The sequence below is a fragment of the Entelurus aequoreus genome, linkage group LG04 (genome assembly GCF_033978785.1).
Source record: "Entelurus aequoreus isolate RoL-2023_Sb linkage group LG04, RoL_Eaeq_v1.1, whole genome shotgun sequence".
In the NCBI taxonomy this organism is placed as follows: Eukaryota; Metazoa; Chordata; class Actinopteri; order Syngnathiformes; family Syngnathidae; genus Entelurus; species Entelurus aequoreus.
In genome coordinates, this window is record NC_084734.1 from 48656083 (window position 1) to 48683004 (window position 26922).

Genomic DNA, 26922 nt, shown 5'->3' on the forward strand with positions numbered 1-26922 from the left:
CATTGAGGATGTTGGCAGTGGGAAAAAAAAGTATGATTATCAGGCGCAAACAGACGACATCATCTGATTCTAAACACACTTATCAACGTCTACAAGCAGGAAACGGGATGGAATCAATTAGGAGTTTAAATATTGTCATCATCTTCACAGATGATGACCTGGCTTTTACCGGGATTATAGAATTTGAGGGGGCGGGGGGCACTGTTTCTTTCTTAAGCAGGAGGAAAAAGCAGCATCACTTTGCTAAATTTGTGTCTTATTGGGTAACCAACCTAAAGGTGGCTTTTAGACCTTTCTAAAAGGTGTCCTGTCTTATTTTGTTGGTTAAACATGTTCATATAGTGAAGGTAGACATATTCAATATACCGTATTTTTCGGAGTATAAGTCGCACTGGCCGAATATGCATAATAAAGAAGGAAAAAAACATATATAAGTCGCATTTTTTGGGGAAATGTATTTGATAAAACCCAACACTAAGAATATACATTTGAAAGGCAATTTAAAATAAATAAAGAATAGTGAACAACAGGCTGAATAAGTGTACGTTATATGACGCATAAATAACCAACTGAGAACGTGCCTGGTATGTTAACGTAACATATTATGGTAAGAGTCATTCAAATAACTATAACATATAGAACATGCTATACGTTTACCAAACAATCTGTCACTCCTAATCGCTAAATCCCATGAAATCTTATACGTCTAGTCTCTTACGTGAATGAGCTAAATAATATTATTTGATATTTTACGGTACTGTGTTAATAATTTCACACATAAGTCGCTCCTGAGTATAAGTCGCACCCCCGGCCAAACTATGAAAAAAACCTGCAATTTATAGTCCGAAAAATACGGTAATTAATTGAAAAAACATTGCCTACATCTTAACTTTGTGTTAGAGGTGCCAAAGCAAAACCAAACCTTAAATTCTAACGCTTGTGTGCATTAAGTCTTCACATTCATTTGTAGAATAGGCACGCAGATAAAAAAAGGAAGTGCGGGCAGCAAATAATCCTTAGACCACACGTTGGACACGTCTATACAGCAATTACGTTTCTATCAACTTTTACTTTTTTAAATAAAAAAAAAATAAAAAAAATGTATACTGTATATATTCATTCATTTATTTTGTTCTTTTTCTAAATATATAATATTTTGTACGGTGCAAGGTATAAATGTCTGTAAGTGTTGTAAAAAATATTATATCAAAAATCCTGAAAGCAATTTTGAAAAAAAACCTAAAAACTTTGAGCATATGTTAGCCTGCTAATATTAGCATGTAGCTTAAAAATGTGAACCCATGGGTGTTGAAACAGCTAAAAATTTCACTTTGAAAGACCGAAAAAAATTTTTAATGATTAAATTATTTTATTGTACATTTTTATACATTAGTATTATACATTTTTTTAAAAATTGTCGGCAGAAAAGTATATAAAAAAGAGGAACCTGTTTTCTGTCTTGAAGTCTATGTGAGGATTTTTAACCAAAGTTCTTCAAGTAATAAATCTACAAACCCCGTTTCCATATGAGTTGGGAAATGGTGTTAAATGTAAATATAAACGGAATACAATGATTTGCAAATAATTTTTAACCCATATTCAGTTGAATATGCTACAAAGACAACATACCATATTTCCTTGAATTGCCGCCAGGAATATAGTATTCGCCTGCCTAGAATTACAGCCGAGTCAAACTCGTTTCGCAAAATAATTAGCGCATGCGTGGCACTTCCGCCAGGTCAAATATGAGTCATTAAATGACTCCCGCCTACTGGTGGTAGAGGGCGCTAGTGATCTTTCTTGCGACTACCAGTACTGCAGAAGACCGGTACTGCAGAAGAAGACAACAAGCAGCAAGCATGAGCAGCGATCGTTTGCCTGCACTTTTACCATGGAGGATTATATATCTAAAATAAAACAGTTTTCTAAACTGGACTTTCAATCGAAGCAGGAGGTAATAATTAAAGCAATATCTCCAGAGACTTTTAAAACTGAAGAAAGATAAGGAAGACTGCCTTTGATCAGAAACAGCTGCACATGGACACCATTTATAAGTAAAGGTAAGACCATAATAACGTTTTTTTTTTATTAAATGTGCTTTTCATGATAAGGTAAGCGCCGGAGTGAGAAGAGGTTTTAAAATATTTAGCGCATGCTTGCCCATCCCGCATGCTTTTGGTAAGCGCAGGAGTGAGAAGAGGTTTTAAATTAATTAGCGCCCCTGCAGCTATTCAAGGAAATACTGTATTTGATGTTCAAACTGATAAACTTGTTTTTGTTGTTGCAAATAATCATTAACTTTGATGCCAGCAACACGTGACAAAGAAGTTGGGAAAGGTGGCAATAAATACTGATAAAGTTGAGGAATGCTCATCAAACACTTATTTGGAACATCCCACAGGTGAACAGGCAAATTGGGAACAGGTGGGTGCCATGATTGGGTTTAAAAGTAGATCCCATGAAATGCTCAGTCATTCACAAACAAGGATGGGGCGAGGGTCACCACTTTGTCAACAAATGCGTGAGCAAATTGTTGAACAGTTTAAGAAAAACTTTTCTCAACCAGCTATTGCAAGGAATTTAGGGATTTCACCATCTACGGTCCGTAATATCATCAAAGGGTTCTGAGAATCTGGAGAAATCACTGCACGTAAGCAGCTAAGCCCGTGACTTTCGATCCCTCAGGCTGTACTGCATCAACAAGTAAATGATAAATGATAAATGGGTTATACTTGTATAGCGCTTTTCTACCTTTAATGTACTCAAAGCGCTTTGACAGTATTTCCACATTTACCCATTCACTCACAGATTCACACACTGATGGTGGGAGCTGCCATGCAAGGCGCTAACCAGCAGCCATCAGGAGCAAGGGTGAAGTGTCTTGCCCAAGGACACAACGGACGTGACTAGGATGGTAGAAGGTGGGGATTGAACCCCAGTAAGCAGCAACCCTCCGATTGCTGGCACGGCCACTCTAACAACTTCGCCACGCCGCCCCATCAGTGTGTAAAGGATATCACCACATGGGCTCAGGAACACTTCAGAAACCCACTGTAAGTAACTACAGTTGGTCGCTACATCTGTAAGTGCAAGTTAAAACTCTCCTATGCAAGGCGAAAACCGTTTATCAACAACACCCAGAAACGCCGTCGGCTTCGCTGGGCCTGAGCTCATCTAAGATGGACTGATACAAAGTGGAAAATTGTTCTGTGGTCTGACGAGTCCACATTTGAAATTATTTTTGGAAACTGTAGACGTCGTGTCCTCCGGACCAAAGAGGAAAAGAACCATCCGGATTGTTATAGGCGCAAAGTTGAAAAGCCAGCATCTGTGATGGTATGGGGCTGTATTAGTGCCCAAGGCATTGGTAACTTACACATCTGTGAAGGCGCCATTAATGCTGAAAGGTACACACAGGTTTTGGAGCAACATATGTTGCCATCCAAGCAACTTTACCATGGACGCCCCTGCTTATTTCAGCAAGACAATGCCAAGCCATGTGTTACATCAACGTGGCTTCATAGTAAAAGAGTGCGGGTACTAGACTGGCCTGACTGTAGTCCAGACCTGTCTCCCATTGAAAATGTGTGGCGCATTATGAAGCCTAAAATACCACAACGGAAACCCCCGGACTGTTGAACAACTTAAGCTGTACATCAAGCAAGAATTGGAAAGAATTCCACCTGAGAAGCTTAAAATATTTGTCTCCTCAGTTCCCAAACATTTACTGAGTGTTGTTAAAAGGAAAGGCCATGTAACACAGTAGTGAACATGCCCTTTCCCAACTACTTTGGCAGCCATTAAATTCTAAGTTAATTATTATTTGCAAAAAAAAAAAAAGTTTATGAGTTTGAACATCAAATATCTTGTCTTTGTAGTGCATTCAATTGAATATGGGTTGAAAAGGATTTGCAAGTCATTGTGTTCCGTTTATATTTACATCTAACACAATTTCCCAACTCATATGGAAACGGGGTTTGTACATCAAGAACAAGCAACCTCTTTACCAAATTTTACAGAATCTAGACATACTGTACATAATACATGTCCTTCATTTGTCACACCGCGGTGAGGAGAGTCTTGTCTTGGTTTTTTCTGTCTTGTGATTTGCATGTATTATTTTGAAAAAGCATCTCCTCTTGTTTCAGATCACGGGCCCTTCCTCTTGTGTCACCAGTCTGACGTCATCCCTGACCCTTGATTGTTTCCACCTGTTTCCCATTACCCTCATGTTCCATATAAGGCCATCCCTCCCCTTGTTCTGTGCCAGATTGTCTCGATCCTTCGTGCCTGTCTTGCATCCTAGTTCATGTTCTTGTCTTGCCTCGTCCCACGACCACGTATGTTTATCCAGCGTTTTTCAAGCTGTAATTTTGAGTTAACCTTTTCCTCCCTTAGAGCGACCTTTGTTATTTAACCTTTTTCAACCGCAGTGGTGAGTTATGATTTTTCTTTAATTATTTCCTTCCTCAAAGTTTGAGTGATTTTTGTTTATATAAATGTTAGAATAATTGTGAGAGTAGTAAGTTTTGATAGTCCTTTATTTCTTCCTCCGTTTGGAGCGCTTTTTGTTAAAGTTTTTTATAGCAGATTCGTTGCTAGTTATATTTGTCTTATTTTTGTCTATTCCTCCGTTGGAGTGATTTTTGGTTCTTTCCCTTTTTGGAAACGTTTTTTGATATAGTAGAACCTCATAGTGATTGTATATTTTCTGCTCTGGAGGTTAAGAGTTATTTTCAAAATAAAAGCCTTATTTAGAACCTCCCCTCTCTGCATCTGAGTCCCTTCATTCGCCCAAGCCTGACATCATTGAACAATATTGCAGTCTAAAACAACACATTTGTCAATATAAATAAAGTAACAAATAATTATACTGTAGTTGCATATTACTTACACATACAAAGTCTCCAAGGCAGAAGCGTATTAAAAGTATACAGTAACAAACGTGTCCATACCATTCAACTTACTGCATCATAAGCTTAACGGACGGCGTGGCGAAGTTGGTAGAGTGGCCGTGCCAGCAATCGGAGGGTTGCTGGTTACTGGGGTTCAATCCCCACCTTCTACCATCCTAGTCACGTCCGTTGTGTCCTTGGGCAAGACACTTCACCCTTGCTCCTGATGGCTGCTGGTTAGCGCCTTGCATGGCAGCTCCCACCATCAGTGTGTGAATGTGTGTGTGAATGGGTGAATGTGGAAATACTGTCAAAGCGCTTTGAGTACCTTGAAGGTAGAAAAGCGCTATACAAGTATAACCCATTTATCATTTATTTATCATTATAACAACATGATTTACTGTGACCACTAGGTCTAGCCAGAAAAACAACTTCAACTTAAAGGGGAACTGCACTTTTTTTTTGGAATTTTGCCTATCGTTCACAATCATTATGAAAAACAGGATGACGGATTTTTTATTTTTTTTAATGCATTCCTAACTCGTAAATAAATGTAAAAAAAAGTCAGTTTACAGCGTAGCCAATGGGAGGTACTCTATTCTGGCCATAAAACCTGATAACTAACCATTCAAAAAGTGCTACCAATACTCGATTTACATTTTGTGATTTGAATATTAACTAAGTATTAGTAATATTGTTATTATAAGCGCTAACGCATTCAAACTATTTATAGCGGCACTGTGATCACTAGCTTGTGTCCCTATGTTTACACCATCGAGTGGTAAGCAGTTTCATCGATTGCCTGCTTGTGAAACTTTATTGTAGATCAAAAATCATGCCTCTCACCTGGATAGTTAAAAGACGAGGAGGTATTCTGACAAGTTAGTGCACTTTGGCAGTCAATTTGGATCCGGTAATGGCGAGAACGACACGAATGGACGCTTGGTTCCACCCCCCTTTTCTTCCCGAGGATTATGAGATTTTGAACATCCTAACATCCTAATAACAGCAGACATTGTACAGGAAGTGTGAAGTGAGAAGAAATCAGTGATGAAGAAAAAATAAAATAATGCGCTGCGTATGCTTAAAATGATCAAAATAAGTAAATATTAAATGTTATTAATATTGCGCCCATTACTACATTATATATATACTTACATCATGTATATAAAACCTTAATGGAGGTGTTTGGATGTTTTTAAGGGCTTTTATAGGCAAATTTGCGCGACTCCTGTAGGCTCTATTGTAAGCAGACTTTTGATCACATGTATTTAAAGTTTGGAATGCATAAACAAAACAAAAACATATGTGTTCTTGTCTTACATAAGGGTTAGGCAACATTGCAAAAGAAGCACAGTTCCCCTTTAAAGACAGCACAAGTCCATTCCAGACGGTTGATAGTGTAAGTTGATAATAGGTTAGTGTTTTTCATACCTACCATTCTTCTCGGACTAACTTCACTTGATCAAATCAAAACTTCTATTGTTCCACATTACAAAATAATAAAAGTATGTATGACTCCTGCTGATATTGTATGGGATCAAACCAATATTGGTATTATATCGAAAGTAAACAAGTTGTATATTTATGTTTTCCAAATGTTTAAATGTGTTTTTATATAAATGTGTGTATGTATGACAAACATTCTTGACTATGTATTATTTTATCCAAATGTGCTGATGAAGGATAAAAGCAAATATGAAACAGTTGATTAGCATAAAGCAAGATAAAGTGTAATATTGCTGCTGCTTGTCAATATTTTACTTTTCTGTTTCTTCACAATACAAGCACACCCCCCCTCTTATGTGTCAACAGGATATTATGTTAGCATGCAGCAACAGCAAGATGGAATATTAACAGGATATTAATGTGCATTGCAGCAAGAGTTCTATGTGCAGCAAAAGTCATTTTCAGGGGTGATGAGGCTGCAGAGAGCAGAACCTACGCTGCTGACTCAGCAAAGCACCAAACCCCTGCGGGCCCAAACAACATTCAAATTCGGGGCTTGACGACATCGTGTGCACAAATGAGACGTCGTTTTGTGCACGATAGCATGTTACGTACTTATCTGCAAGTATGTCATGACCAAAACAAACATGGCTGACCACATGTTTGCGTCTCTAAGGCTTCCTTAGCAAAATGACATTACTGTGTTCCTCATATATTTCATTATTTGTTCACCGCAGGAGGAGAGATCCAGACACGCAGGGAAGCTCCACAAGCATTCCCACTATCGTGAAAGGTGAGGTGTGGAAGCGTTCAGTTCAGTTCAGTTCAGTTTCAGTTTATTTCGAACATGCATACGATACAATGTAATGCATCACATATTTCATTACAGCACGTCCGAAAAGGAGGAGGAAGAAGTAGAGCTTATTTAATCCTACCTCTTTTCATACCATAGCAATGTTATCCAATTTCCTTGTTCTCTGTAACAGAACAGTGAATACATCAATAATAAATAAATAATATACCATAGTAAGTGAACAAATATTAAATACATAAATAATCATTATCTCAAAAGAAAAAAGAAAAAGAAAAAAAGAGTTCAAGATGTTCATAATTCTTGTTCTGTGTACTTTGTGAACACTTGTAGTTTGAACAGTCTCTTAAACTGAATCATATTGGTGCTTTGTTTGATTTCTTTGGTTAATCCATTCCATAATTTAATTCCACATACAGATATGCTAAAGGTTTTAAGTGTTGTACGAGCATACAAATGTTTTAAATTAGATTTTCCTCTAAGGTTATATTCCTCCTCTTTTGTTGAGAAGAATTGTTGTACATTCTTGGGTAGCAGGTTATAGTTTGCTTTGTACAGGCTTTTAGCTGTTTGCAAATGCACCAAGTCATTGAATTTCAATATTTTTGATTCAATAAATAAAGAGTTTGTATGTTCTCTATATCCAACATTATGTATTATTCTAATTGATCTTTTTTGTAACACCGTTAATGAATGAAGTGCACATTTGTTTCCCCATATTTCTACACAATAACTCAGATATGGTAACACTAGTGAGCAGTAAAGAATAAGAAGTGATTTTTGATCTAGAACATGTTTTGCTTTTTTCATTATTGACGTGTTTCTTGCTACTTTATGTTGTATATTTTTACATGAGATTTCCAGTTCATTTTATCATATATTATTACACCCAAAAATGTGTTTTCTATTACCCTTTCAATATCTACTCCATCTATTTGTAGTTGTGTTTGACTTTCTCTTATACTGTTACCAAATAGCATTATTTTAGTTTTACTGAGATTCAAAGATAGTCTGTTTGTGTCAAAAGGCAACTACACAAGCATTTGACAAGTTGAAATCATGACTAGTGTTAGTGCTAACGAGACAAAACTGAAGTATGATGTCAAAACCGTGCCAAAATCCAGTCTCTGCGCGCTTGTGCAGGCTCTGTTTGCGAACAGTTTGCCGGTAAGTGCACTCCAATTGGCTCTGACCAGGAGACAGCAGGCGTTCAAAGTGACCAATCAGAAAGGAGGGGAGTTGCTGGGCCGTGTATTCAATGCCGCCTAAGTTCAAAAAGGTGGAACGCCCCATGCGTACAGAAACAGAGAAACACAGTCAAAAACGTATTCTGTACACTTCCACACCTCACCTTTCACGGCGGTGGTAAAGCACACTCTGCATGTCTCGATCTCTTCTCCCATGGCCAATACTTGGCCTTTTTTCAACGTTTTTATTTGATTAGCGACCTGCACCTGGGGATAGGTTGATTGGCAACACTAAATTGGCCCTAGTGTGTGAATGTGAGTGTGAATGTTGTCTGTCTATTTGTGTTGGCCCTGCGATGAGGTGGCGACTTGTCCAGGGTGTACCCCGCCTTCCGCCCGAATGCAGCTGAGATAGGCTCCAGCGACCCCCCGCAACCCCGAAAGGGACAAGCGGTAGGAAATGGATGAATGGATGGATAAATAACGCGAGAAAAACTTCCCGTTGCGCCGAATCCATTGGCACTGATTGTGGCAGATTTCTGACGCCATATTGTAGACACTCTGACCTCGCTTGCTGAGACTTTTAACTTCCCTGCAAAAATATGAAAAACAGGTGTGTCCAACGTGCGGCCGGGGCCCATTTGAGGACCATGTTGTAATTTTTTAACATGTTCGTGAAACTGTAACGGAGAGGCGGCGGTGATACGCAGATTGTTCTTCCACGGTATGCTGCAGGAACTCCGGAGGCAGCGTGCAGGTAGGAAATTATTTATTCCATTAAATAATTTTTAAAAAATACAAAAACGAACAAAACAAAAGGAGAGCGTGCACAGGGAATGCCTATAGCACGGGCAGCTAACGGGATAGCTACACAGGGAAACTAAGGTGGAACTTAGCGCAAGAAACACAAGGAATACACGTGACAGTTGCATGAGAGCAAACAAAAGCACCAGAACGAGTGAGGCGAAAAGGCAGGACTAAATAGCTCTCTGATTAGTGCCTAGGAACAGGTGAGCATCCTGAACACTATCAGAGGCAGGTGACACTGATAAATAACTATGGCAACTAAAGAGACACAAAACAGGGGTGCTGAAACAGAACTAAGCCAACAAGTGACATACAACGTAAACAAACTATGATCCGGGCAACGGATCGTAACAGAAACATTGTAGAAAAACAATAAACAGGAAAAAACAACCAAAACCGAAAAGGCATATTACAACATGAAAAAAAGCTGAAATGTTAATACTAAAAAGTAGAGGTGTCCGATAATGGCTTTTTTGCCGATATCCGATATTCCGATATTGTCCAACTCCTAATTACCGATTCAGATATCAACCGATACCGGTACATACAGTCGTGGAATTAACACATTATTATGCCTAATTTTGTTGTGATGCCCCGCTGGATGCATTAAACAATGTAACAAGGTTTTCCAAAATAAATCAACTCAAGTTATGGAAAAAAATGCCAACATGGCACTGCCATATTTATTATTGAAGTCACAAAGTGCATTATTTTTATTAACATGCCTCAAAACAGCAGCTTGGAATTTGGGACATGCTCTCCCTGAGAGAGCATGAGGAGGTTGAGGTGAGCGGGGTTGGGGGGGGGGGGCGTAGTTGAGGTGGAGTGGGTAGGGGGTAGCGGGGGGTATATTGTAGCGTCCTGGAAGAGTTAGTGCTGCAAGGGGTTCTGGGTATTTGTTCTGTTGTGTTCATGTTGTGTTACGGTGCGGATGTTCTCCCGAAATGTGTTTGTCATTCTTGTTTGGTGTGGGTTCACAGTGTGGCGCATATTTGTAACAGTGTTAAAGTTGTTTATACGACTACCCTCAGTGTGACCTGTATGGCTGTTGACCAAGTATGCATTGCTATCACATGTGTGTGTGAAAAGCCATAGATATTATGTGATTGGGCCGGCACGCAAAAGTAGTGTCTTTAAGGTTTATTGGCGCTCTGTACTTCTCCCTACGTCAGTGTACCACTCCGTATAGCGGTGTTTTAAAAAGTCATACATTTTACTTACTGAAACCGATACCGATTATTTCCGATATTACATTTTAAAGCATTTATCGGCCGATAATATCGGCAGTCCGATATTATCGGACATCTCTACTAAGAAGTAATAATATGACAAAGATTTGTCTTTAAATAAATGCATAACTTTATTAGACATTCCATACTGTATGGTGCATGAAGTCACTTCAGTTTGACCAAACAATGCTTGACTTTTTGCTCCACAAATTCTCCATTGAGCAGCCCTCACTTCTCAAATTTGATGGGAAAAAAATAAAGCACAGCAGAAGTCCAGCATACCAAACTACAATACAGGTCCTTTAGCAAGTCCACGCATAGAACGGACGCTATTAGGATCTCTGACAGCGTTTCCAGCAATTTAAGCCGTCCGGCGAAGCCTTCAGGATCGAGTAGAGACAGAGAGAGTGTGAGAGAGAGAGAGAGAGAGAGAGAGAGAGAGAGACAGAGAGAGAGAGAGAGAGAGGCATGACAGCTTTTCCGCACAGCAATTACGTGCAGATAGTGGTACAGCTGTGTGGCGGCTTGGCGCTCAGCCAAGCTATAAGTATCACTGTAATCTGCAGCGACGGTGGAGCCCAGGATGCAGATGCACCTGCTTACCCAGACTGCTTCTGCCCATTTAATCCTGAAGTGTCCACATGTACTTGAATGTTTGGTGTGCACAAGGACGCCAGGAGGAAGACGGTGATGAAAGGTGACAGACCTCCATCACTCCTGCTCTCCTCTGATCCTGCTAATGACCACTTTGACAGCGCTGGTGTGGAAAGGGGGGGGGGGGGGGCAACGGGAAATCGTTTTGGCACAGATTAAACAAGAGGTAAAGAAGTCTTTCAAGGTCCACTATTATGCCAAAGTACTTTTTTAGATGTTCAAAGAATAAAAAGTGTTATGAACATCAAATATATCATCTTCTCTTTGTTTGATACACTTCTGACAGAAGAGGCGTTCATACACTTGATTTCCGAAGAAATGTCTTCCTCTGGCTTTGCTACGCATCTTAAACATGCAGCCAGGCCAACAATCCGTCAGTCAGTTACAGACGGGGAAGTATGATGATATTGTTTTTCAAGTCATATGCTAACCTAGCATGATGTTAAACTGTATTGTTAGCATATGGCTCACATAGCTATGCTAATGTTGCTAACCTAACATTACGTTAAAATGTAATGTTAGTATGTGGCAACATAGCTAAGCTAATGTTGCTAACCTAACATAATGTTAAAATGTAATGTTAGCATGTGGCAACATAGCTTAGCTAATGTTGCTAACCTAGCATGATGTTAAAATGTAATGTAGGCATGTGACTCAAATAACTCTGCTAATGTTGCTAACCTAGCATAATGTTAGCATGTGGCTCACATAGTTATGCTAATATTGCTACCCTAGCAAGATGTTAAATGTAATGTTAGCATATGGCTCACATAGCTAAGCTAATGTTGCTAAACTAGCAGGATGTTAAATGTAATGTTAGCATATGGCTCACATAGCTAAGCTAATGTTGCTAAACTAGCAGGATGTTAAATGTAATGTTAGCATATGGCTCACATAGCTAAGCTAATGTTGCTAAACTAGCAGGATGTTAAATGTAATGTTAGCATATGGCTCACATAGCTAAGCTAATGTTGCTAAACTAGCAGGATGTTAAAATGTAATGTAAGCATGTGGCTCACATAGCTATGCTAATGTTGCTAACCTAGTATAATGTTAAAATGTAATATTAGCATGTGGCTCACATAGCTGAGCTAATGTTAACCTAGGATGATGTTAAAATGTAATGTAAGCATGTTGCTCACATTGAAATGTTAGCATGTGGCTCACATAGCTATGCTAATGATGCTAACCTGGCATAATGTTAGCATGTGGCTCACATAGCTATGCTAATGATGCTAACCTAGCATAATGTTAAAATGTAATGTTAGCATATGGCTCACATAGCTATGCTAATGATGCTAACCTAGCATAATGTTAAAATGTAATGTTAGCATGTGGCTCATATCTACTTATGTCGCTGTATGATTATAATACAGTAGACGTATGTTTCCTAACATCAGTGATGTTTAATGTTAAAGGTTCCAATTGTGTTTATTTACAAGCTGGCAACATTTTGTGTTTTCGAAGTGCTCTGAACTGAACACTTGTGTCGTACTTTGTTTCGCCTCACTTTCATGGCTGTGGTTCAAACTCAGACATTTTGAAGCTAATTTAATAGGGACGTAATGGTATTGTAGATACTATGGTGTTGCGATTTCCAAATCATCACAATAATGCCGTGTCGTCTGATGATGAGATACAAAAACTTAGTGAGCGTGGAACGCGGTAAAAGGGAGAAAGAAGAGAAGAAAGCATGCGAGAGAACTGTGATCGGTGTAGATAAGAGGAATTTTTTTCTATGGACATTTCCTGGACATTTCATCGAAATCCATCCATAACATTTTGAGTTATACTGCTAACAAACAGACAAACAAAGCTTGGCGAAAATAGAACCTCTGGTGGAAGTATGCGTACTAAAGCGGTATCTTTATCTTGAGCGTTTCCAAGGCAACAATGCAGGTCCCAAAGCGTCCGATGGGAGAGCGGACTCTGCACACCGTGGGAATAATGACAAGCTACTTGATAAAACCATCAACCAGAAAAGATATGTGAAGCCAGCTAAGCTAAACATACATTTTTGAGGTGTTTACATTATAAAAAATTTAATTGTCAGATATTTGCTTGAAACAGTGGATGCTTCTGCACAATTATTTCCACTTAAAAGTACATGTTTGTAGTAATAAATATGATTACAACATTTGAGTATTATGTTTTGTGTTCAATTACAGCAGTGGTTCTCAATTATTTTCTGATACGCTCCCCCCCAGGAAGAAGAAAATGTTTTGCATAATATTCTACAATAATATCCTTAATAATATCGTATTGTGAGATTTTGATATCGTTACATCCCTATTATTTAACAATAATATACACTATGTGCAATGATATGGTGCAGGCTTCTCTACAGGTCTTAAAATGCCAACTGGACTATTCATCAGTGAGTTAAAGACGTGAAGGTGATAAGTTTGATCGCGTCGGTTTTTCTTCAGTGAATCTAACATATAATGTTAGCATGTAGCTCACATAGCTATGCTAATGTTGTTACCTACAGTAGGACTACGTTAAAACATATAGCTCACATTGCTTAGCTAGTGTCGCTAACCTAAGAAGTTGGTCAAATGTAATGTTAGCATGAGCTTGTAGCTTACATAGCTTTGCTAATGTTGCTAACATGTGTGTCCTCCTGTCCCACTCTTTAATGTTACGCTGTTATATGTGATATATGTATGACATTACCAGCTCAGTGGCCTTGTGGTTTGAATGCCCGCCCTGAGACTGGGAGGTCGCAAGTTCAAACCCCGACCGCGTCATACCAAAGACTACAAAAAATGGACAAACAAGATTTGTGCTTGGCACTCAGCATCAAGGGTTGGAATTGGGGGTTAAATCACCAAATGATTCCCGAGCGTGGCGCACGCTGCTGCTTACTGCTCCCCTCACCTACCAGGGGGTGAACATGGGGATGGGTCAAATGCAGAGGACACATTTCACCACACCCAGTGTGTGTGACAATTGTTGGGACTTTAACTTTAACTTTAACATCTATTACGTTGTAATAGATGGGGCGGTATGGCGTAGTGAGTAACCTGAGGGTTGCAGGTTCGCCCCCCGCCTCTTGACATCCAAATCGCTGCCGTTGTGTCCTTGGGCAGGACACTTCACCCTTGCCCCCGGTGCCGCTCACACTGGTGAATGAATGATGAATGAATGATAGGTGGAGGTCGGAGGGGCCGTAGGCGCAAACTGGCAGCTTCGCTTCCGTCAGTCTACCCCAGGGCAGCTGTGGCTACAAATGTAGCTTACCTCCACCAGGTGTGAATGAATGATGGGTTCCCACTTCTCTGTGAGCGCTTTGCGCTATCTAATAATAGAAAAGTGTGATATCAAATCTAATCCATTATTATTATTATTACAAGTGCAAAGTTACAGTGTTTATGTCAAAAGAGCTCATTAGCATTAAAGCTACACACACACTCTCTTGTCATAGACAAGCTACCTCACACCAAAGAAGTACTGTTGTAGTATTTGAAAAGTACTTACAGCCAGCAAGATCTGCAGCGAGGAGTGAGCCACCTCCACAAACTGAAAATCCATCAGGCAGCCCGATATCGATATGTAGCGGTGGTCCTCGGGAGCCCAGGAGGGAGGAGGGGTGACGGGGGTCACCCTGCACCCGGGCCCGTTCTCCATCCACCAGGACCGATGCATGGACAGGTTGAACGTCAGGACCAGGTCTGAGTCCTACAGAGAGGAAAGCCAGGTTAAACGCCCGCTCAGCAAGATGAGGGACTAAAAATCCATCAAAAGATGAAGACTCAGGATCATCAAGCGCATCAAACCACAAGGTGGCGCTGTTTAGACCGTTTGGTTAGAATGAGTATCTTTATCATTTATTAACTGATTTTGAGGTTATCAATCTTATAAGCTTATATGTAATAATACAGTAGTTGTACTGCTTTTTACGCCACACTTTTCGTAGGATTCGGTTTTCAACAGAAATTTTGCTGTGGTTTTTGTGTACTGTCTCAATTACCGTACTGCCAAACATTGCGTGTACCAAACAGGGCCGTAACAAGAAATTGACCAATACCAAGGTAAAACATTGGTTATCCAAGAGGAACTTTGAAAGGCTGAACTCATGGTGTATCCCAGCACCATATAAATTATATATTACCTTCAGCAGTGGTGTGCCGTCAGGGCCAGCAAAGCCTCCTCTGCTGGCCTAACATAACCATAAATCATGATCATAATTAAAGTAATAAAACAATAATAAATAAATAAATACAAGTAATTTTCAATTTACTTTCCCTAAATATCTAAAAGTATTCATATTCTCTTCATGTCATATTATGCTCTGTCCAGTGCTCTTGTTTTTAGGTTAGAGTTTGTATCCAATCAGAATGTTGAGGCACGTCACTGCGTTGAGCCTCAACATGGATTGCGGACTCGGCTAACTGCTGGCCTGCTGTGCAGTGAGACCGTATTGCTATATGAACTATATTATACATTTCCATAGTTTAGTTAGCTGAGGTATATAATGTACAGTGTATTTTGTCAACAACTGTATGTGTGTAATGTTTTTCTTGTGCGGGGGGGGGGGGGGGGGGGGTTTGGGGGTCCATGTTATATCAACTAAAGCCCACACTTAAACTTTCCACGTGCAAGATTGAATCTATTGTAACCTATTTTTATGGGCTTTCCTCTTTGTGATGTTAATTCCTGTTACACGCTGTTATACAGTATATGCCTTGCGCTCTTATTTTGAAGGCGCTAAGAGCGGAAGTGATGACACGTTGGAGAAGGTAAATAAAGTGGTCCTCGTGTAAACTGGAGCCTCCGTGTTTATTATTTTGTAGTTTCATACAGTATATGCGACATTTATAAACCCTCGGTTACACTATTTAAAAAAGTTATTTAATAAGAAGCCAAAAAGTGCAAAAACAATAATGTTTGTTTTGGAGGAGTTGTGAATGACCGCAGGTCCACAACATTAGGTACACCTGTAGACTGCAGCATGGATTTCATTTTTCATTCATTCACAACTCCTCCAACACGAACATTATTGTTTTTTCACTTTTTGGCTTCTTATTAAATAACTTTTTTAAATAGATTAAATCTTGCACGTGGAAAGTTTAAGTGTGGGCTTTAGTTGATATAACACTCCCGTCAGGGGGTGCATTCTACGACAGGGGTGCATTAATCCAGCACAACAGCGGGGCATGGACTTCATTTATAAGTAAAGGTAAGACCATAATAACGTTTTTTTTAATTAAATATGCTTTTTTGTGTGCTACAGTTTGTATGTGTAAAGTTAAAGTTAAGTTAAAGTACCAATGATTGTCACACACACACTAGGTGTGGTGAAATTTGTCCTCTGCATTTGACCCATCCCTTGATCACCCCTTGGGAGGTGAGGGGAGCAGTGGGCAGCAGCGGCGCCGCGCCCGGGAATAATTTTTGGTGATTTAACCCCCAATTCCAACCCTTGATGCTGAGTGCCAAGCAGGGAAGAATGCTGGTATGAGCTTTTAAACATAACCCGTTAACTGCTGCCAATCAAATGGTGAATAAGATACTCTTTAGGGTTCATATGTTTGTAAATTTGACTGTGATGAAGTCAGTGCCTCACCAGCCATGAACCTCACCGCACGTCACTGACGGGCACATACAGTTGATAGATAATTGCGATAGCCAATCAGATCACGAGTTGTTGTCAGTAAGGTTTTCTAGCTGGCCTAAGGTTGAAAGTGATATTTACGCGTCCTGTGATTGGATACTCACTGGTTTGAGCCGCGGCGGTGCTATGCAGATCAGCAGATCCACACCGCGGACCGTTAGCAGATGAATTCAATGCAAACGAACAGAACACATACAGTTGATAGACAGTTGGGATAGCCAATCAGATCACAAGTTGTTGACAGTAGCCTATCTTGGTAGCCTGACGTTAACGAGACTGTGATTAGATACTCACTTGTCACTCCAAAGTGGGTATTTTAATTGCTGATTGAGTTTTATATGCGCCACAAAATAACCTGTTTTGTACACTGTTGAGGTGATTCCATGCCCAGTAAATGTCTTTCTGTATAGTATTTCTCCAGCAATGGTCATGTGGTGACATAAATGATGGTATTTTGAGAGGTAATCATTGAAGTCGGCCATCACTGAAGGCCTAGGTGGGAAACGCACGGCCCGCCACTGACCTTCAGCAACACAATTAATTTCCAGAGTAACAAAAGCTTTAATTGAGCTATAACTATCTATCACTCATGTAACATCTCAGCATGATTTTGTGACAATCAACTTTTTAATATCGTGACGTTTAGCATATTAAGCAATTTTAACATCATTAAAACATAAATTTAAAAAACATACAAAATTTTCCATTAGAACCAGGGTTCAAACTCAAGATCTGCTTTGCAATGCAAGTACGAATGACATCCGCTACGGAGCTACCGGAAGTGATGGGGGAAATGTTGCCTTCATATTTTAATCCGTGACAGAGCATGACGTGGCCAGGAATATGTTTGGGGTAAAATATCATATGAAGCGCCTTGTCACTCAATAATTTACATTTTAATGTGCTTCTTCAAGCAAAATTCCCCCCGCGTGTTCTGCATTTAGGGCGGGGCAGCACCTGACTGACACTTAGACAGAATTATACCGACCGCGTTTCACATCAATTTGATTCAGGTGAAAGCAACAATAGCTACATCAGCATGATTTAATGTTAACGTTATGTTGACAGCACATTTCGGATCGGATCAAGTGGACTTCTTTGCGTTACGTTGTTGGAGTTGTAGCGGACTACGCATGACCAAAGATCGTATAGTGAGAGACGATGATCTACGCACGGTGATGTACAGCGCACACAACGTTGTACACAAAGTACAAGTACAGTCAGTCATATCATCATCTTTTTGTCACCTACAAAAAGTACTGAGGACATGATCTCAGTGTTCTCAATGGTAGTTACGGCCATGGTACCAACTGCAAAATAATTCACCATGGGGCCAAAGACAATTGTGAGTGCCGGGAATTGAATAAAGACGGTGAGAAACACTATTGAATTCAAGAAAGAACTCATAGCAAAGTATGAAGGTACCCCTAGTCTTCTCTGCTCATCACCAACATTGTTCAACTAAGGTAAAAGTGATGTTAAATGTTCATTTATTATTTTTTATCATCATTATTTATTTTACATTTGTTTCTGCTTTCTGCTATCTTTATTCTCTTTTCAATGTGTTTTGGGTTCCTGTTTTTGGATTTACAGGTATATGATTTCTTATTGAAAAATTGTTTTGGTTTTTGTATGAAATAGAAAAGCAAGGTACGACTGTACACGGAACTATGATTCATATTGCCATTAAATAACTGCAATTCCCAAATGTATTAAGTGAAAGAGTAATTCAAAACACATAAACCAGTATTTTTCACAAGCGTTGATTCACGTATAAAATATTTTGTATATAAAATGCAGACAATATACACTATATTGCCAAAAGTATTTGGCCACCTGCCTTGACTCACATATAAACTTGAAGTGCCATCCCATTCCTAACCCATAGGGTTCAATATTTGACCATTTTTCCAAAAGCGCATTGGTGAGGTCACACACTGATGTTAGTCGAGAAGGCCTGGCTCTCAGTCTCCGTTCTACCACTTCGTGGGTGAGTTGCTGTTGTTCCGAAACTCTTTCATTTTCTTATAATAAAGCAGACAGTTGACTTTGGAATATTTAGGAGCGAGGAAATGTCACGACTGGATTTGCTGCACAGGTGGCATCCTATGACAGTTCCACGCTGGAAATCACTGAGCTCCTGAGAGAGGCCCATTCTTTCACAAATGTTTGAAGAAACAGTCTCCATGCCTAAGTGCTTGATTTTATACACCTTTGGCCGGGCCAAGTGATTAGGACACCTGATTCCGATCATTTGGATGGGTGGCCAAATACTTATAGTGTATATACAGTATATGGTGGAAATTGCTGGGTTACATATGACGTCACGTCCGTTTTTCTTCTTTGCGGTTTAATTCACACGATGGTCAAGCAGCTTGAGCGTAACATTAAAACAAGTGAGAGTGAGTGTTGAGTTTGAACAGAAAATGCTGCATTGGTGTTCTGTTCTTGAGTGTTCCAGTCGTTCAAATAGAGCGATAGGAAAGAGCTTTCATGTAGCCCCGAAAGAAATGGTTCATAAAGGTAATAAAGTCAGGGAAAAAACGAAAGCACGTCGAAAGAAAAGCTCGCAAACATGTCACTATTATTACAAGAAATACAATCGGACCATGTCCATGTCTGCAGCGATCACTTTGTAAAATATTTGTTTGAACATTTGATTTGTTTGAGAAACTTTCTGTGATGCAATCGAGTTTATTCTGTACTATATTAGTAGTGTTGGAGAGCTGAACTAAAGAAAGCACAAAATATCGCATTAGTTTGTGTTATTTTGTGGTTGCTATGTCTAAATATAACTAAGAAGACCTGGTTGTGCAAATCAACTAACGTCTTGTTAAGTCCAATAAATAAATATTGTGATTGTTGGTTCAATCCACCGTATATTGTTGTTGATTTTTATAACAGAAACTAAAAGCTTTGTTGTTGTTGTGCAGGAAAAACAAGTGCTTTATTCGACACGAGTGACCACATTATAGTGCCATTGGTGATATTTGTTAGCACAAGAAAACATTCTTAATAGTATTAATAAACTGGATGAATAATTCTCCCGTAGACTCAACAGCATATACTGAATCTTAATATCGCTAGCAAAAATTGCTAAACAACAGGGACATCTAGCTAAATTATGAGACACAATATGAACTTCACATCATAAAAACAAGTGCAGACATGAATTGTAGATGACAGACTAATTTTCTATATTACATTTAGTCTGCCATAATCAAGGATTAGGTTAGAAAATAATTTAAAAAAAAGTTTTATTTACATTATATTAAATGCTTTATGATTTATGGTTGTCACTCCTGGTCTGTGCTTTAAGAAAAATACAATTATTAGTAAGTAATAAAAACAAAACTATGGATAAATGTACCCAAATAAGCCATGTAGCAGGTAAAATAAAACATTTGTTAAAGATAAAACACAAATTGTTGCAATTTGTTACAAAATAGACATTTCACTTGTAATAGTCGACTGCTAATTGGGCAGTTTTATCCATCCATCCCATCCATTTTCTACCGCTTATTCCCTTCGGGGTCGCGGGGGGCGCTGGAGCCTATCTCAGCTACAATCGGGCGGAAGGCGGAGTACACCCTGGACAAGTCGCCACCTCATCACAGGGCCAACACAGATAGACAGACAACATTCACACTCACATTCACACACTAGGGCCAATTTAGTGTTGCCAATCAACCTATCCCCAGGTGCATGTCTTTGGAGGTGGGAGGAAGCCAGAGTACCCGGAGGGAACCCACGCAGTTTTAAATCCGCTAATATTTGGCATCAATCCAAGCAGCTGTGTGCGTCTATGTATCTACATGTTATGTATCTACATGTGCACAGCAGAGGAGCTGGTTAACTCATGAGAGTAGTGTATGTGTGTTTGTGAGAATGGCAACGTGTTGTCTGAGTGACGTCAGCGGAAGCGCTTCACTGCGCAGTAAAGTGATAAACGGGTCTGGTTGTGCCCTGCAAAACTAACAATAAAGCAACCAAATTGTCACAACTCCGCGGCCTCGTCATTCTGACCTGAAAGTGGAGCTTAACAGACCCACTGACGGGTAAAGTGAAGTGTGTTAACCTGACGAAAACATTGACCCTGAAGTTAAGTCTGCCCTGTGCTCCTCTCCTTCGGTCTGCACCTGAGCCGAATAGACCATAGGCTGAAACCCCTGAACAGGCTGGAAGTGCCTCTTGGTCGCGTGATTGCAACCCAGTAATTTGATAACTACTATAAAATGCAACCAATACATGTAGTACAAATATAATATATACTGTAGTAGTTTCAGTTCTTGCATAAGCAAGACAACTCATCTGGGTTGTCTTCATAATAAGTCAGCTGTGTCACATCCTTTCCAAAATGTTCATTTTCCAGCTAATGTTCCTCACTAACTATTTTTGTACTTTGCTTTTTCCTCTCCTTCTATTCTAGTGTAATGACTTAATGCCTCATTAGCGGTCAGCTCTGAGTAATGTCCTCTGATCCTCTTTGTAATGATTAAAAATCTCAGTACATTTCTGCCCCCTATTTTTTCTTCTTATGTTTGTCTTCATTTCTAGCTCCTGTTGTTTTAATACGTCCCCTTTGCTTTGAAACACTATCCTCCACAACAATTAATACACAAAAATGAATGTGAAAGTGCATTGAAGTGCCACCGACGCTGCGTAGTTGGACAGCTTTTGAGACACATTACATGACGTAACTCAGATATTTCAAACCAAATGTCTGCTGAATTGAATATGTATATTATTTTATATTCTGTTATTGTTACCTTCTTTTTCACCAAAAGCTTGCAAAAGATACTTTTTAAAGAGCTTTAGTGACACTCGATGTGATGTAACTCAAATATTTCAAACCAAAGTTTTAATATTCTGAAATTTTACCTGCTTAGATTTGACTAAAAGCTTGTAGAATACACTTTTAAGAGCTTTTGTAACTCATTACATAACGTAACTCAAATATTGCACACAAAATGTTGTCTGCTGCATTGAACTTTTTTTAGTTTTTTTTGTCATTAGAAAATACAATCATGCGTGCTTACGTACTGTATCCCGGCAGACTGTATTGATCTATATTGATATATAATGTAGGAACCAGAAATATTAATAACAGAAAGAAACAACCCTTTTTTGCGAATGAGTGTGAATGAGTGTAAATGGGGGAGGGAGGTTTTCTGGGTTGGTGCACTAATTGTAAGTGTATCTTGTGTTTTTTATGTTGATTTAATTTAAAAAAAAAAAAATATATATATATTTTTTATTTTTTTTTATTTCTTGTGCGGCCTGGTACCAATCGATCCACGGACCGGTACCGGGCCGCGGCCCTGTGGTTGGGGACCACTGTACTAAAGGATATCAGCTTCTTGCTGTTATATATTTGTGTCTATTAATTGATATCATCTTCTTCCTATGAATATATTTTAATACAGCATATACAAATGATATACATATTCCAACAGCAGGCACCATTTTAGTTTGAAATATTGGAGTTACGCCACCTAAAATATCATGAAAGTTGTCTATCCATCCATCCATTTTCTACTGCTTATTCCCTTCAAGGTCGCGGGGGGTGAAAGTTGTCCAATCAAGTCTATTTTATGAATATGTTCTTTACTGTGCAGCCTTTGGTCACATGACCAAAATACCAGCGTGATCACTAAACTAAGAACTCAGTGCTGAACTAAGTGTGACTCGAGTGTGTCCTAATGCGTCACTTTATGTACATACTGGAGACCCTTTCAATTTTGCTTTGAGTGTTGCACATACTCTCTGTGTCTGTGTGTATGTATGTGTGTGTCTGTGTGCCTATGATTCATGACAAACCACACGGTGAACAAGCAACAAAAACACCCACAATCGCGCAATAACACATGCAGTATGCTAAAAGCTTGCAGGATGATACCACTCCCCCTCCCTTTGGAACCCCCGTGCTGCATGACACCCCCTCTGCAAATGATTGACAGCTGAGTGTGAGACAAATATGCGTGTGTGTGTGTGTGTGCGCATCTGTCACTCAGGAGGTGGCTGCATGTATTATGACACTGTGGACTGCTGACAGTTGGCTGCCTGTGTGTGTGTGGTGTGTGTGTGTGTGTGTGTGTGTGTGTGTGTGTGTGTGTGTGTGTGTGTGTGTGTATGTGTGTGTGTGTGTGAGTGTGTGTGAGATAATACAGTACTGTATGCTTCTTGCTCCACAGTCTTTACACCAAATCTCAGAAATGTATTTCCATATCATTCCAGAATACTGGAGGGAAAGTGTGATGGCTGATATTAACTCACATTTCAGCAAACTAAGCACATTTGCCAGGGTTAAACATGAATTTGTTCTGATTTAAAAACAATGTTTCCTTGTGAAGTCATGAAAAACAGACAAAATCTGTTACAGGGTCAAATTGTGCTGACAGCAAAACCAACTTATGCAAAATCTTATTAGCTGCTTTAATTAAAGTTTGGTACAAGTGTAAAAAGAAGTTAACCAGCATGTAATAAACAGATTGTAGTGACAAGTGACTCATGGTGGCCACATGCATTTAGGACAACACTGCTGACGCTAATTTGATCATTTATTTGTCATCGTGTGGGCAGGGTGCTGAATGGACTCTTCTCTTTCATCCGCATGCAAATGAGGTCTTTCTAATGTGCTGTGAAGCCTCAGCCTCCAAAGTATTTACCCGTGTCACAGATCGCTGTGCTAATAAACGTACAGCGCCTGCGGCAATAGTAGTGATGCCTAATCTGGACATCGGGAGTAAACACGGCCTTTAGCGGTGGAAAATTACACAAAGAAGGATGTCAGATGCTTTTTAATGGAAAAAAATGGAGTCTGTCACGTTTGCTTTTTGTCAAATGACCCAAAGTAATAACCAGATTGACTTTAAAGTGGCCATTACATAAAAGCTCATATTGGAAATTACAATTGGCCATAAATACCTTGACTCGACTTTGACTTTGTAAACACAGAAGCAGAAGATGAACTAAAACATTTAACTACCGTTTTTTCCAGACGATATGCCTCTACTTTTTTTCAACGCTTTGTACCCTGCGGCTTATTAAATGGTGTGGCGAGTTTATGGATTTTTCTTCGCTAATGGCCACAATGTTTAGTATTCAACTAATAGTTTTTATATAACACCGATAGAGACACTGAAAAGGTGTGTTATTGTTTGTGCTATGGCCCCATATTTTGGAAAGTTCGCTCACTGCAGGTGGTGTGAGTTGAAAATGTATTTCCTGTTTTGTGCCTTAAACTGTAAGTAAAACCGTTTATAGCGTTCCTGCTCAAAGGGATTCTTTATTCATCACTCCAAGCAACGTTTGTAAGTTTTACAATATTACTAAAACAATTCATACTTACTAAATCGTCCCATAGGAGTCTTTTCATGCATATCTGTACGTGCTACAGTAATGTAATCAAGCTAGCGTAGCTAGCTTTAGCGAATATGGTAACACGTTTACAAGTGTCTGTGTTATTATTAATAACTTACAATGGCATTCTTTTTGTATTGTTTCAGTTCCATAACTTCACCAAACATCACCATGGAGTTATTGAGTCTTGAGAACTAGCCTCCACAGCTTGTGGGTCATGACTTTTGCTTTGTTTAAACAGCCATTTTACTGCCGTGTTACAGTCACCGTTCGGAAACAATTAAGGTATGTCAATAAACATTTACAAAATCTCAGGTACCGCTATATATCTGTGGCTTATAGTCCAGTGCTGCCAACATATGTGACAATATTTTTCTCTTCTAAAATTTGAAGGGTGCAGCTTAAAAACTTGTGCACTCTATAGCCCGAAAAATACAGTATTCTCATTGAGAATACACTTCAGGTACATTAATTTTATATGTACCTCAACTTACAAGTTTGTTGGGATACAAACTAAAACTAAAACATTTGGTTGGTTAGTTGTTTGGTGTTACTTTATTTTGAACATGCAAACAACTACAATGTAATAAATAACCTATTTCCAGTTGTTTCATTACAGCATGTCCGAAAAGGAGTAGGAAGAAGCAGAGTTTATTTAATCCTACCTCTTTTCGTATTATAGCAGTTGTAACCCATTTGTGTTTTTTTTCTGTTTGTAACACAATGGTGAATAAATGAATAAGTAAATAAATGAATATACAATGAGTAAGTCAATAATTATTAAATACAGAAACAATAATTAAAGTTCTCATGAATAAATAGTTAAGTAATCTATGGTTCACCTATGAGATAAATTAGATTATCAGATGTTTATCATAATTCTTCTTCTTTGTACGTTGTGAACACTGTGTTTGAACTGTTTCATAAACTGAATTATTAGTACTTTCTTTGATTTATTTGCTTAATCCAGTCCATAATTTAATTTCACATACTGATAAGATAAACGTTTAAAGTGTTGTACGTGCATTCAAATGTTGTAAACAAAATTTTTCTCCAAGGTTATATTTCTCCTCTTTTGTTGAGAAGAATTGTTGTACATTCTTTGTACATAATTTAAGCTGTTTACACAAAATCATTGAATTTCAATATTTTTGATTAATTAAATAAAGGGTTTGGGTCCACCATCTAATTGATCTTTTTTTGTAACACAGTTAGTGAAAGAAGTGCCCATCAGTACTTTTGTAAGTATTTCCCCATATTTATACACAAAAACTCAGATATGGTAACACTAGCGGGCAGTAAAGTGATTTTTGATCCAGAACATATTTTGCTTTATTCATTATTGACGTGTTTCTTGCTACTTTATGTTGTATATTTTTTACATGAAATTTCCAGTTCATGTTATTGTCTATTATTACACCCAAAAATGTGATTCATTTTACCTTTTAAATGTATATTCCATCTATTTGTATTTGTGTTTGACTACTGTTACAAAATAGCATTATTTTGGTTTTACTGAGATTCGAAGATTTCAATAAAAGTTGCCTTAATCCAGTTCTCAAACGTTTCAATGTTTGACTTCAGTGATCTATATACAGTATGTAGCTGGTCAATAAATGTTTAGCTTTTTTCATGACGTATTTTAATGGTTAATCATTCTAAAAGATTATCGATAGCTAATGAAATGTTTTTTTACCACTTTGTGGTTGAAGTTTTTCATCACATACACAGCTACTCCTCCTCAGTTCTTGTTGGTTCTGTTGATATAATTTAGTTCATATCCTTCCAGATCAAAATCAATTTCTTTTTTTAGCATCAATCCATGTTTTTGAGATAGTGATCACTATGAAGGGTTAGTTGAATTGTTCTAAAAAATGCTTCATGTTGTTGTAAATTGCATACAAGCTTTTGCTGTTAAAATGAATAACAGCCAGTTTGTTGCTGGTTTTAATATTGTATTTGGATCTATAGCTTTCTCCAATTCCAGACTATTATTATCTATGTTGCAGAAGGTTTTCAGTTTCATATTTTCCTGTTCAGCAATCTTTGTTGTTGCTCTATGAATGTGTGGAGGAATGTGCTCCTCGGTACAGATCTTCTTGTTCAGTAATCCCTTGGAGCGTTTCAGTTTTGAAGTTGAATGTCGATGTTTGTTTTCCGTCAGACTCGTAGCGCTGGGAGCTTCAATATTTGTGCAGATCCTTGACATCTGTGGTGCTCGGGTCGCATGACGGCGATACACCGAAGCATAGGGAAGGCTATGCAAAAATTAAACTAAAACTGACAGGCTGCAAAACACAACGGGATGCTGGAACACAGCAAAATCTCACGGCAGGAGGATAAAGCGTCCACATGAATGACTATTCATTCAAAACAAAGTCCCAACAAAGAATGGTAGCCCAGTCTCAACTTAAACAGACCAAATTGCTTACAGAAAACAGGTGCGTGAATCAGTGCTCAGTGAAAGATGTGACGCGGTTACGAAAATACACCAAGACAACAGGAAGCGCCACCAAAATAAGAGCGCAAGACAGGAACTAAAACTACACAGAAAAATACCAAGAAACTCAGGATAAGGCATGATCTGATACAACAGATCATGACAGAATGCCCCCCAACATAACAGATTCCAGACGTTCTTGGGAAAACAACAAAGGGTCCAAAGTCATGGGAGGGAGGAGGGAGGACAAGGCGGCCCAGCCTGTGTCCTTGCAGCCAGCAGGGAAGTGTCAGATGGCGGCGGCGAGTAGATCGTTGCTGCAGCTGGTGAAGAGGACGACCACATTCGTGGCCGACGAGGAGGTGGACGTTAGCGCCTGCGGCGCACCAGCAGCCGTAACAGTCCATGTCCAGGTCCTGGGCATTGCTGCTGATAGCGTGGAGGGCGTCCATGAAACGGCCACACTCTTGG

General features: G+C 39.0%; 1 protein-coding gene across 2 annotated transcripts in view; it reads right to left on the bottom strand.

Moving 5' to 3' along the window:
* The window catches only part of nkain2 (sodium/potassium transporting ATPase interacting 2), a 203847-nt gene that overhangs the window by 46246 nt on the left and 130679 nt on the right, over nucleotides 1–26922 (bottom strand). For both annotated transcript variants that reach the window (XR_009825922.1, XM_062045073.1), the window contains one exon: nucleotides 14513–14713. Coding sequence is in view for 1 of the 2 variants with exons in the window: in XM_062045073.1 (XP_061901057.1) it covers nucleotides 14513–14713 (201 nt within the window). In the remaining variant the exon portion in view is untranslated. The remainder of the gene's footprint in view (nucleotides 1–14512; nucleotides 14714–26922) is intronic.